The sequence below is a fragment of the Geotrypetes seraphini genome, chromosome 8, assembly GCF_902459505.1.
Source record: "Geotrypetes seraphini chromosome 8, aGeoSer1.1, whole genome shotgun sequence".
Lineage (NCBI taxonomy): Eukaryota > Metazoa > Chordata > Amphibia > Gymnophiona > Dermophiidae > Geotrypetes > Geotrypetes seraphini.
In genome coordinates this window covers 91,367,611-91,381,488 of record NC_047091.1, presented here as the reverse complement: position 1 = coordinate 91,381,488, position 13,878 = coordinate 91,367,611, and the positions used below count along the sequence as shown (strand labels likewise).

Here is a 13,878-nt window from a genome sequence, read left to right as displayed (position 1 = left end):
TCAGAAAATTTAGTATGATCATTGGGATTCAATAGATGAAAAAGTGCCCAAACTCCCATTTTACGCCACGACTTCCACTCAATGTACTGTCCCTGGATTTTCACATGAGGATTTCTCCAAAGAGGTGAGTGTAAAGTGGCATTCCATTGCAATGGAGCAAGATAGTTAATCTCTCGTATAGCCACTCTCGTAGAAGACAGGATTCGATTCTGTTTAACCAAGGCATCAGGCGTCACAAATGAAATATAATTGAGATAGTATTTATCAAAAAGCTTATGTTCCAGTTTGAGCCAGGTCGGGCAATTTGATTCAGGAGAGTCTAACAACCAGTAGGAACCCTGTTTGCACAAGAAGGCTATGTGATAGTCATACAGACTAGGAAAGTTGACTCCTCCATTTTCTTTAGAGCATTTCAATTTCTTAAGTGCTATGCGAGGCACTTTATTATTCCACAGGAATTGTACCATGAGAGATTCAAACTTCTTGTATTCAGTGGCAGGCAGGAGAAAAGGTATCATTGATAGTACATAAGTGATTTTGGGTACGAGGACCATCTTTATTGAGTCCAATCTGCCCCACCAAGATAATTTCAATGGGGACCACCTCGTAGTAGTAGAGCGTATTATCTGCGAAATGTAGTCAACATTAAACATCAGTGTTTCCTCTAAAGATGTCCCAAAGTAGACCCCCAGATACTTCAATTTGGTAGGGGTATATTTAAGATGCAGACTGGTTATAATATCACTGCAAGGACGGTCTCCTATCGGCATGACTTCCGTTTTAGTAGAATTAAGTTTATAACCAGATACTCTAGAGTACAATTCGATGCATAGCAGTACAGACGGCAAGGACTCAACAGTGATATACAGTTGTATGTCATCCGCATAAGCTGACAGTTTTATCTGCAGATCATCAATTTGGAGTCCTACAATGGATGAATGAGATCGAATGCTGATAAGAAAAGGTTCCAGAGCCAAGTTGAACAGGAGAGGGGATAGCGGGCATCCCTGTCTCGTGCCACGAGTGGGTGTAAAGGACTCCGAAAGCATATTATTGATTCTTAATCTTGTAGACGGATTAGAATAAAGGACTCTTATCATTTGTATAAAGATATCCGGAAAGCCAAACCAACTCAGGACTTGAAATAAGTATGGCCATTCCACTCGATCGAACGCCTTTTCAGCGTCTAGTGCCATACTCACAAATGATGATAGTTTGACAGGGGCATAGGTCAATATATGAGAAAAGAGTCTGGTGTTGTCACTTGCCAGCCTCCCCTTCATGAAGCCGTTTTGGTCCGATGTAATGATTTTGGGTAGAATTTGTTGCAGTCTATTAGCCAGTATTTTAGCAAATACTTTGGCGTCCACATTGATGAGGGACAACGGACGATAATTTTGTAGGAGCAAGGGATCCTTGTCCGGTTTCAATATAACAATGATGAGAGCTTCGGTGAAGGTGCCGGTTGCAGAGCCTTGGAGGACTAGATAATGGAAGTAGTCCAATAAGATCGGTAACAAAACATCCTGGAAAGCAGTATAAAACTCTACTGTGAGACCATCTGGACCAGGCGATTTACGTTTAGCCATTCCTAATAACGCCTCACTAAGATGTTCCAGCTTGATTGGCGAATACATTAATTTATTCAAACACGCAAGCAATTTTCCTTGTCTTCTGGTGGGCTCACAATCTAATGTACGTGGGGCAATGGGAGGATTAAGTGACTTGCCTAGGGTCACAAAGAGCAGTGTGGGTTTGAACCCATACCCTCAGGATGCTGACTCTGTAGCTTTAACCATTGCGCCACTCTCTCCCCTACCACTGTTCCACTCTCCCCAAGCTCCTATGTGTGTGGCGTAGGGGTTAGAGCTACAACCTCAGCACTCTTTGAGAGCTACTGTGGGTTCAAATACCTTGCTGCTCCCTGTGACCTTGGGCAAGTCACTTAATCCCCTTATTGCCCCAGATACACTAGATAGAGTTTGAGCTCACTGGGACAGATAGGGAAATATGATAAAGTACCTGAATGTAAACCACTTAGGATATAAGTGGTATATAAATAAATAAAAATAAACTCTAGACAGTCAGCTATGTCTTTTAAATGGCACTACACTCTACCACCACCTTCCTCCAAGACTCCAGCATAAAAGTGCCCTAGAAACCAATGTTTCCAGAAACCTCAGTCTCCTTCTTAGCATAAGTCAACTCAGTCTTTTTGATGCACTTCTAGAGAGCCTGGTCACCATTCTACCTTCTCAACTTTTGCCTCATTTCATTGGAGGTTGACTCACCCACTACCACCAACATTGGGCTCTCATCACTACCAACATTTGGGTCTTATGGGTGGTGAAGGAAGGGTATGCTCTTCATCTGCGAGAAATCCCTCCAAACAAACCACCAAGCGAATCCTCTTTAAATTCTCAGCAGACTTCCTTCTTTCAGGAACTCTCGGCCCTTCTGAAACTCAATGTCATTGAATCAGTACCTCCTCAGCAGAAGGGCCAGGGGTTCTACTCCAAGTACTTCTTCATACCGAAGAAGATGGAAGGTCTAAGACCAATTCTCAACCTCAATTCGCAACTATTATTTAGTCAAGGAAAAATTCTGTATGCTTTCTCTAGGAGGCCTGTATCACCTAGAAAAAAATAACTGGTTTTACTCAAGGAAGCATACACACACATTCCCATTTTTTCAGTCCACAGACAGTACCTGCAATTTCAAATAGCCTAGCATCACTTCCAATACAGAGTACTGCTTTTTTGGCCTAGCGTCAGCACCCAGAGTGTTCACAAAGTGTTTAGTTGTGGTGGCTACAACACGGCTTTCATGTATTCCCCTATCTGGCCGACTGGTTGATAAAGGTGTTGTCACCTCAAGCAGTCCAACCAGCCAACAGCTCAACAATATGTCTCTTAGAACTTTTGGGGTTTGCAGTCAGTTATCAAAAGTCACATTTCCAACCAACCCAGAATCTGGAATTCATAGGGGCTCAACTAGATACACTTCAGACTTGTGCTTACCTCTCTCAGTAGAGGCTAGACACTCTGCTTCAACTTTGTAAACATGTTTCTGCTCTCCAAACCATCACAGTATGACAGTTGATGCAACTGCTAGGACACATGGCATTGACAGTTCATGTAACCCCATTTGCACGGCTACATATCAGATCTGCTCAATGGACTCTAGCCTCTTAGTGGTCACAGGCTACGAACCCATTCTCACAACATCTTCAGATCACTTCCCCACTTTGTCACTCTCTTCAGTGATGGTTGCAACCCACAAACCTATCCAGAGGCCTACTACCGTATTTTCACGCAAATAACGCGCACCCGTATAAAACGCGCACACGGGTATAGCGCGCAGAAATCACGATGATATGTACAAAAACTTTGGTATACCGCGCTCACGGGTATACCGCGCATGCTGCCCGACGCTCCTTTCGCCCGCCCTGACTTTCCGTGCGCTGTCCCGACTCTCCGTTCACCCCCCCCTGACTTCCGTGCACTGTCCCCCCTTGAAGGTCTGTCCCCATCCTGAAAGCCTGATGCCCCCCCCCGACGTCCGATACATCCCTCCCCCCGAAGGACCGCCGACTCCCCAACAATATCGGGCCAGGAGGGAGCCCAAATCCTCCTGGCCACGGCGACCCCCTAACCCCACCCCGCACTACATTACGGGCAGGAGGGATCCCAGGCCCTCCTGCCCTCGATGCAAACCCCCCTCCCCCCAACGACCGCCCCCCCCAAGAACCTCCGACCGCCCCCCCAGCCGACCCGCGACCCCCCTGGCGACCCCCCCACCCCCCTTCCCCGTACCTTTGGTAGTTGGGCCAGAAGGGAGCCAAACCCTCCTGGCCACGGCGACCCCCTAACCCCACCCCGCACTACATTACGGGCAGGAGGGATCCCAGGCCCTCCTGCCCTCGACGCAAACCCCCCTCCCCCCCAACGACCGCCCCCCCAAGAACCTCCGACCGCCCCCCCAGCCGACCCGCGACCCCCCTGGCGACCCCCACGACCCCCCCACCCCCCTTCCCCGTACCTTTGGTAGTTGGCCGGACAGACGGGAGCCAAACCCGCCTGTCCGGCAGGCAGCCAACGAAGGAATGAGGCCGGATTGGCCCATCCATCCTAAAGCTCCGCCTACTGGTGGGGCCTAAGGCGCGTCGGCCAATCAGAATAGGCCCTGGAGCCTTAGGTCCCACCTGGGGGCGCGGCCTGAGGCACATGGGCCCAACCCGACCATGTGCCTCAGGCCGCGCCCCCAGGTGGGACCTAAGGCTCCAGGGCCTATTCTGGTTGGCCCACGCGCCTTAGGCCCCACCAGTAGGCGGAGCTTTAGGATGGATGGGCCAATCCGGCCTCATTCCTTCGTTGGCTGCCTGCCGGACAGGCGGGTTTGGCTCCCGTCTGTCCGGCCAACTACCAAAGGTACGGGGAAGGGGGGTGGGGGGTCGTGGGGGTCGCCAGGGGGATCGCGGGTCGGCTGGGGGGCGGTCGGAGGTTCTTGGGGGGGGGCGGTCGTTGGGGGGGAGGGGGGTTTGCATCGAGGGCAGGAGGGCCTGGGATCCCTCCTGCCCGTAATGTAGTGCGGGGTGGGGTTAGGGAGTCGCCGTGGCCAGGAGGGTTTGGGCTCCCTTCTGGCCCGATATTGTCGGGAAGTCGGCGGTCCTGCCGGGGGGGGGGATGTATCGGACGTCGGGGAGTCGACCGGGCAAGAGGGCTTGGGCTCCCTCTTGCTCCGATCGTGGATGCGGGTGCGGGTGGGAGCGCGTGCGAGCGGTCGTTCGGGGTGGGGGTGCGAGCGGTCCTGCTGGGGGGGTGAATCGGGCGTCGGGCGGGGTGGGAACTATGTTTTAAAACTTTTGTATACCGCGCTCACGCATATAACGCGCGAGGGGTATGCGCGGTAGGTAAAAACGCGTATAACGCGCGCGTTATATGCGTGAAAATACGGTATTCCATGTTTCTCCACATCAGAAGATACTAGCAAGATAGTCAGTTTTGCCAAGCAGTTATACAAAATTTATTCTCAATTTAGATGCCAATCTACCTCCATCCCTTACATCTCAGCTAGGGAGTCCCATATGTGAGAATATGCTGCCTGCTTGTCCTGGGATAAAACAGTTACTTACCTGTAACAGGTGTTATCTAGGGACAGCAGACAGATATTCTCACAACCCTTCTGCTTTCCCAAGTTGGCTTCTTAGCTTGTTTATTGAACTGATGGTCCCTTGAACTGACATCAGGCGGTAAGGCACATGCATGGTTCGGGCGGTCTTGAGACTTCTACGAAGTTTAAAATGACAGTACACTTTTGCACTGTCCATATCATCCATACTGTCTATGTTGGTCAATTACGAAAATGTCATGACAAGAGTAATTTCAGAAAACTATTAAAAACACAGTTATTTGTTAATGCATTTTCTAGGAACTGATCTTTGCAGTTGTTCTTTTAATGGGCACTTCACGTGATTTTCTGATGATTATATGTTAATGTTTCTTTGATTTTATTTGTTTTATTGAATTATGCATATAATGATATGTAAACCGTTTAGGTTTAAACGGTATATAAATTTTTAAAATAAATAAAATAATACCGGACATGTGAGAATATCTGCCTGCTGTCCCTGGATAACATCTGTTACAGATAAGTAACACTGCTTTTGGATTTTATGTTTGTGACTCTCAGTAACAATTTAACAAATTAATCCTCTAACAAGATATTTCAGATTTCGGTCCTACCAGAGAAGGTTTTGATAAAATAAACAAATCATAAAACATTAATGATGGGTTTTGCTAACTGATGGTAGAGGTTTCTACTGTAAGCCGGCGAATTAAATGCTCTGACGCTTATAGAATTCCTATGAGCGTTGGAGCATTTACCTCACCAGCCTGTAGTAATAGTAGCCGCCATTTAGTAAAAGGAGCCCTAAATGAAGAACATAATATCTTTCTGTCAGACTGCTAATTAAAATATTTATGCAATCTTTTTTGTAGCTCCAGTGGTTGTTAGATAATTATGAGACAGCTGAAGGAGTCAGTCTTCCCAGGAGTTCACTTTATAACCATTACCTACGGCATTGCCAGGAGCACAAACTAGATCCAGTGAATGCAGCTTCCTTTGGAAAACTGATTCGCTCAGTGTTCATGGGTTTGAGAACTCGCAGGCTGGGAACCAGGTTTGTTGAAAAGTCTGCAGAACTGATAATGGTTTTAAAAGGTTCCTTTGTCTTAGAAATGTTTGCTTTTACTATTCTTGATTTAATTTCTCTTGCCCCATCTCCACCTTTATTTGGAAGATTTAATTTTATGTACTGCCTATCACAACATGACATTAATGTGTTTCACAGTGAGTGCATTTCTTTTTTTTTTTTATGTTCATTTTTATTGAAGTTCTTTTTTTTTTAATGAACAAACATTCTTAAAAATAATATCGAACATCAGAGTTGCTCATCACAATAGACAGTCACAACCAACATGTACTGTGAACACAATCTCCATTATCAAACACTCCCTTCTTTCAAACTTCATCCCTTCCTACCTACTCTATATTGCTGATAGTTCATGTAATCCTGGATAATTATTTTTTCAAACTTTTCCAGCTTGTCCCTTTGCATAGCTATTAGTCTTCATGTTAACATGATAGTTCTCAAGTCTCCATTTTCACCTACTTTTACTTTTTTTTCTATTGATATATAATTTTGTTTCTCGCTGCTGCCAGAAAACTTTAGTTTGCTTTCTAGTGCAATAGGTGTATCATTCTGGATAAGCGGGTCATATCTCAGTTCCCATAAGCCTTGCAGAAGGAATCCACTCCTACTTCACAGAGGGTTCTGCTGTCTCCTAGAGTTTTTCCATTTGCACACAAGCCTGAAGAAATATTTCTGATCTGTTCTACTTATTTTTTTTATTTTTGGTTACCAGCATACATTGTGGGAAACAGTCCCCTGTTTATGTTCGACCAGAAATGTGGCTTTGTCGTGGGCCGAAGCTAATGCAGTCTTCCCCAAGGAGATCTATAGGGTGGCGACTTTGTCAAGTTTTACAGAGTGGATTTGGCGGCATGGGAGGACTCTGCATTTGGGACCTCAGTGTTATGGGCCAGCGCAGTGGTCCCGTCCTAGATTTCTGGGACTGCTTTTGTAAGTCCCATTCATCCAGAATGACACACCTATTGCACTAATCGTGCTAAATGAACCTGACTGAATTTTTTGATTGGGTGACCAGAGAGAACTGGATCAAGGACACATGCTAAATGTCATTTACTTAGATTTCAGCAAAGCCTTTGACACGGTTCCTCATAGGAAGCTCTTGAACAACCTAGAAGGGCTGAAGTTAGGACACAAAGAGGTGAACTGGATTAGAAACTGTTTGATGGACAGATGCCAGAGGGTGGTGGTTAATGGAAGTTGCTCGTAGGAAGAAAAGGTGAGTAGTGGAGTCCCTCAGGATTCAGTGCTGGGGTCGATCCTGTTAAATATGTTTGTGAAGGTTTGGAACTGGATGATCCGTCACAACACCTTCCTCGAACAATTGCTTGGCGGACATCTTGAGTCGTCTTCTGCAACCTCACGAATGAACACTCCATTCCTCGCCCCTTCATCACATCTTTTCAAAGTGGGGAACGCCTCAGATAGATCTCTTTGCAGCTCCCCACAACTACAAACTGCCTCAGTTCTGTTCCAGGATATATTCTCCTTATCGCCTCGAGGCAGATGCTTTCTTACTGGAATGGACGAATCTCTTCCTGTATGCATTCCCTCCATTCCCTCTCATTCTCAAGACTCTTGCCAAGTTGAAGAACACTCATGCCACCATGATTCTGATTGCTCCTCGATGGCTGAGACAACCTTGGCATTCCCTTCTACTTCAACTCAGCAGCAGGGAGCCATATCTTCTACCAGTTTTTCCATCTCTGCTTACACAGTCAGGGATCTCTGCTTCATCTCAATCTGCAGTCTCTATACCTGACAGCTTGGTACCTCTCAGCATAACTCCTCTTCAGTTTTCTCAACCTGTAAGAGACATTTTAGAGGCTTTTAGGAAGCCTGCCACTAGACAATGCTACCACTAAAAATGGACTAGATTTGCTACGTGGTGTTTTTCTCACGATAAGGAGCCTCAGGGTTCCTCCTGTTCTGGTTTATCTTTTACACTTATCCACCTCTGGCCTCAAGTCTACATCGATACGAGTAAATCTCAGTGCAATTGCTGCTTTCCATCAGCCTATTGAAGGGTACCCCCTCTCTGCTCATCCGGTGGTTTCCAGATTCATGAAAGGACTTTTCAATGTCAAACCTCCTCGCAAACCGTCTCAATGTTGTTCTTGCTCAATTGATGAAGCCTCCATTTGAACCAATGTCTACGGCTCATCTGAAGTATCTCTTGGAAAGTGGTGTTTCTGCTCGAAGAGTCAATGAGCAGCAAGCTTTAGTTGCTGATCCACCTTTCACTGTGTTCCATCATGACAAGGTGGTCCTTTGAACTCATCCTACATTCCTCCCTAAAGTGGTTTCAGAATTTTATCTCAACCAATCCATTGTTCTTCCAGTGTTCTTTCCAAAGCCTCATTCTCATCCTAGAGAAATAGCTCTTCATACTCTGGACTGTAAACGTGCTTTGGCCTTCTATTTGGAATGCACCAAACCACACAGAACTGTTCTTCAACTTTTTTTAATCCTTTGATCCAAATAAGTTGGGACATCCTATCTAACCGTACCATCTCCAACTGGATGGCTGCTTATATCTCACTCTGCTATGCCCAGGCTGGATTACCCCTACACAGTAGAGTCACAGCCCATAAAGTTTGAGCAATGGCAGCTTCAGTAGCTTTCCTCAGATCTACAACTACCGTGTTTCCCCGATGGTAAGACACTGTCTTATTTTTTTTGGAAGGCCAAAATATGCTCTAGGGCTTATTTTCGGGGGGATGCCTTATTTACCCTTTCATGTCCCCTCTGTATCTCTATCCTTATTCAGTAGGTCCTGCTTACCCTTTCTCTTCTTTGTGTCACTATCTCCATTTTCAGCTTTCCCCCCCTTTTCCTTTGTTACTGCACCCTGTAGCTAGAATCTTTCCACCCTCCCTCCACTCCGGCCCAGCCCAGTATGAAATATTTCCTTTTGTTTCCCTCCCCTCTCTCTTTCTCTCTCTCTTCTCCTCCCTCACCCACGAGTCCTGCATCTGGCCCTCTCCCTTCTACCTGCACCTGGCAACACCCCCCTGCTCCGCGGCTCTCTTCAGCAACTTGTCAGCAGCGGTGATCAAGACAAGCTACCGACATCGAGGCCTTCCCTCTACGAGTCCCGCCTTTGTGGAAAAAGGAAGTTGAAACAAGCGGGACTCGCAGAGGGTAGGCCCCGACGTCAGAAGCTTGTGTCGATCGCTGCTGCTGAGTTGCCGAAGAGAGCCGCGGAGCAGGGGATGTGGCCGGAAGCAGGGAGAGGGAGATAGGAAGGCTGTAGATCTCCGGAGCATGACACCGACCCCGGCCAGGATGATTTCTTTTTCAGGCGTGCATCTTACAAGTCCGGCGTCGCGGCGGGAAATAGCCATGCTGAGCAGTGAGCTCAGCACTACACAGATGAAAGCCTTGCTTGCTGATTGGTCCGGCGGCACGGCCGCCGGACCAATCAGCAAGCAAGGCTTTCATCTGTGTACGTGCTGAGCTCACTGCTCAGCATGGCTATTTCCCGCCGCGACGCCGGACTTGTAAGTTGCATGCCTGCGTGACACACTACCGGAGCCACGGCAAAGGTGGAAAAGAGCCGCATGCGGCTCTGGAGCCGTGGGTTGCCGACCCCCGCGGTAGACGGAGGGACCACACGGAGTCACCCACCGTACCACCCGATTCGGGTAAGCGCAGGTATCGGTGGGTGGCTTATTTGCGGGGGGGGGGGGTGCCTTAATTTACAATTTTTTCTAAAAAGGGGGGGCTGTCTTATTTGATGGCCCTGCCTTATCATCGGGGAAACACGGTATTGAGGAAATTTGCAAGGCTGCTACTTGGTCCTCGGTTCATACTTTCACTTCTCACTATTGTCTGGATACTTTCTCCAGACGGGATGGACAGTTTGGCCAAACAGTATTACAAAATTTATTCTCCTAAATTGCCAACATTCCCACCATCCCATTCTGGTTAGCTTGGAGGTCACCCATATGTGAGAATAGCCTACCTTCTTGTCCTGGGATAAAGCACAGTTACTTACCGTAACAGGTGTTATCCAGGGACAGCAGGCAGCTAGTCTCACAACCCACCCACCTCCCCTGGTTGGCTTCTCTGCTAGCTATCTGAACTAAGGCTCTGCTGATGACGTCACCCATATGTGAGAATAGCTGCCTGCTGTCCCTGGATAATAATAATAATAATAATAATAACTTTATTTTTATATACCGCCAGCTATCTTGCGACTTTGAGGCGGTTTACAATAAAAGAAACTGTGAATACAATAAAAGAAAATGTAAATACAATAAAGAGAAACTTTACGTACAATGAATTAAAGAGTATAGCAGTGTACATCTCAATACAATAAAGAGAAACTTTACGTACAATGAATTAAAGAGTATATCAGTATACATCTCGTACAATGAATTAAGGAGTAAAGCAGTCTACATCTGATAATATTAATAATGTTAACAACAGTTTGTGTGTTGCAAGGCCAGGAAGTGCCAAGCTGTTTGCACAGAAGTAGAAATATTCCGTAAATTGAATAGAGTGTTCATCGTTAGTGATTCGGGGTTGGGGTTAACAGTTTGCAAGTTTAGTTATGTGATGATGTTATGAGGGGGGTTAATGTTCCGGTTCGTTGCCTAGGTATTTCAAGAATAGGTAAGTTTTTAGGTATTTCCTGAATTCTTCATAGTTGTTTGTGTGTGCAATTAGTTTTTCTAGGTCTTTACCCCATATGGCTGCTTGATATGATAGCAGTTGTTGATGGTGTCTCTTGTATTTGCACCCTCTAGCCGGTGGGGAGACAAATTTCATGTGTGTTTTTCTTTCGTGTCTGTTGGTTGGGAATGAGAAGAGATCTGTAATGTATTTTGGGGCTAGACCATTTAGACCTGTTATGGTAAGTAACTGTGCTATATCTTCCAGTAAATTGATATCTAAAGGGTTTTGTTGATGCTGTTGTTCCAACCGTTGAATAGAAGCCTCCACTTCTAATACTTCCGCATTTTGATTTTTACATAGCTTGGCATGAAGGAGATAACACCATGTATGAATGCCTTAAAAGAGTCCCATAGGCATGGCCAATGGTGTATTCCGGTTTATTAAAGTCAAAAAATTCCTTTATTTCTTTGGTGACAAGATCCTTAAAACCAGGTTCTTGCAGCATTACATTACATTAGGGATTTCTATTCCGCCTGTGCCTTGAGGTTCTAGGCGGATTACATTATGGAAGATATCTGGGCAGTTCCAGTAGAATTACATTTCAGGATAGGAGTATATTACAGTAACAGTAAAGAGTTATGATACTTCAAGTTCACAGAAGATAATACTTATCACTGAAGTTATTACATATAACAGAAGATAATGCATTTTGCAGAGGTAATACATGGCAACTCGGTCGTTTAAATCAGGTGTAAAGTAGAAGAGTTACAGTACATTTTAGGTCACAGACAAAGAGATAGTATAGATGGGTGTTTCCGAAGTCGTTGGTTGGGAACTCATTGGGTGGTGGTTAGAGTGATGGGAGATATTTTTTGAACAGTAGTGTTTTTATTTCTTTGCGGAACTCTTTTATGTCTGTTGTTTTGGTCAGTAATTTTGAGTTGTCAGAGTCTATTTTAGCTGCCTGTGTCCCCAGGAGGTTGTCGTAGAGTTTCTTACGACAAGTTCCGTTGAGTGGTGGATAGGTGAAAAGGTTCTGTGTTCTCCTTCTTCTTGGTGGGTGGTAGTGATGAAAACGATTAATTAGGTAACTGGGTGCCGTGCCATGGGTTACTTTGAAAATGAGACAGTAGAGTTTGAATTGTGTTCTTGCTTTTATTGGTAGCCAGTGAGATTCTAGGTATGCATTGGTAATGTGGTCGTATTTGCTGAGTGAGTATATGAGTCTGAGGGCTGTGTTCTGGATGCATTAAACCGGTAGTATTTACCAATAGGTGCTGGTGTTCCACACTTAATATTCAGTGTTATAGCTGCATGATCTGACACTGTGATAGGCTTGATTTCAGCCTGGGTGACATCAGAGCCCATAGAATTGCTGATGAGAAAATAGTCTATATGTGAATATGATAAGGGTAAGAAGGAGAAGTCAGTCTCAGGATGCAAATTTCTCCATACATCCATCAGTTGTAAATTTTCAATCAAGTTGTGAAGCAAGAACCAAGCTTTAGATTTTCTATATGAGAGCTGAGATTTTCTATCCAATTTTGGGTCTATCAGGTTAAAGTCCCTGCCTATAATATATAAAGAGTTGACTTCAGTCATCAATGTGGATGCGAGTTCAGCGAAAAAATCAGGAGAATCAGCATTGGGCCCATATATGTTAAGGATGGTATAAAGTTGATGTTGGTAATGAAAGACAGTTTTGACCCATCTGCCATTGAGATCAGTTGTGCTTGGTATGTTTGATATATTTAATTGTTTCCTTATCAAAGTCGCCACTCCACCTTTCTTATCTATAGCTGGGGAAAAGTAGGCAGGGTGAGACCAGGATCTCTGAAGTTTTTTTGGAATCTATTAAAGTAAGACGAGTTTCTTGCAAAAGGATAATATCTGGTGATTCTTTTTCTAAATAAGCCATTATTTTTGTTTAATGCAATTATTTAGACCTTTGGTATTCAATGAAATAATTTTCAGAAACATAGAATATGAAAGGAGCATGTGCATATGGTACCCTTATCCAGAAATACAAAAAGATGAACAGCCATAAAAATAGCATAAGATGCATACAAGTCAGTTAAATGAGCGAAAACTGTCTATGACACTAACAGGATGGTTGCCAACAGCAAGCATCATAACAAGAATAACAACAAATGGAAAAAACAGCCGAGAGGCCGAAGAAAAAAGCGGCAGCCAGAGCAGCGCTCATCAGATATTGATTAGGTAGTGAACAACAAGAATCAGATACAATAGTACAGGTCTAGATGAGAAGCATTAAGACCGCATATAATCAGTGTCATGACATTTAGATAGCAAGATACACAATAAAACTAGAAAAGATTATCTAATTAGGATAATTATCTAATAATATCTCTCAATTGTCTTGCGCTGAGTTGTTTTGCGCTCAATTGTCTTGTGCTGAATTGTCTTTGTGCAATTGTCCGTGCACTTTTGTCTTGTGCGCATTTGACTTGCCACGCTAATTAGGAAACATACACTAGACAGGAATCAAAAACCTGTCAGAGCACAAGAACAGAGAATAATATTCCATATAAAGAAGTCAGGCTAAATATGAGCTAATCTTTACACATTCAACATGTCAGTCTCTCTCTCTCTATCTTCCTTCTGCTAACATTTTGAGTCCTCCCACCTTTGGTCCAGGTCTTTGTCTCTCTCACTCTCTTTGTCTTCCCCTTCCCCAGGGCCTGGCATCTCTCTCCTCGTTTCAGGGTGTTTCCCCTCTAGTAGTCCAGGATCTGCCCTGTCTTCCCCCTCTCTTTTGGTTCAAGTCTGCTTTTTCACCCCTCCTTAAGGTCCTTTTGTCTCCCCCCCTAGATCCAGCATCTCTAAGGCAACCCCCATCCTGCTGGGGCCCTTGCGATGGGCACAGCCTTACCCCAACATATGGGGCCTTACCTCCATTGCTTCCCGCACACAGTGACTGACATCAGAGGAGGTGCGGGACCGTGTCAGAGGGGATATGCTACAGAGGCCGACGGCAGCTTGCTATGTTCGCTCTGCAGGCTGCCGTAATTAACTTTAAACTG

General features: G+C 45.2%; 1 protein-coding gene across 1 annotated transcript in view; it reads left to right on the top strand.

Moving 5' to 3' along the window:
• Positions 1–13,878, top strand: part of RFX2 (regulatory factor X2) — a 447,486-nt gene that overhangs the window by 131,790 nt on the left and 301,818 nt on the right. Inside the window, exon 6 of the mRNA XM_033955018.1 lies at positions 6,000–6,181. Coding sequence (XP_033810909.1) covers positions 6,000–6,181 — 182 coding nt within the window. The remainder of the gene's footprint in view (positions 1–5,999; positions 6,182–13,878) is intronic.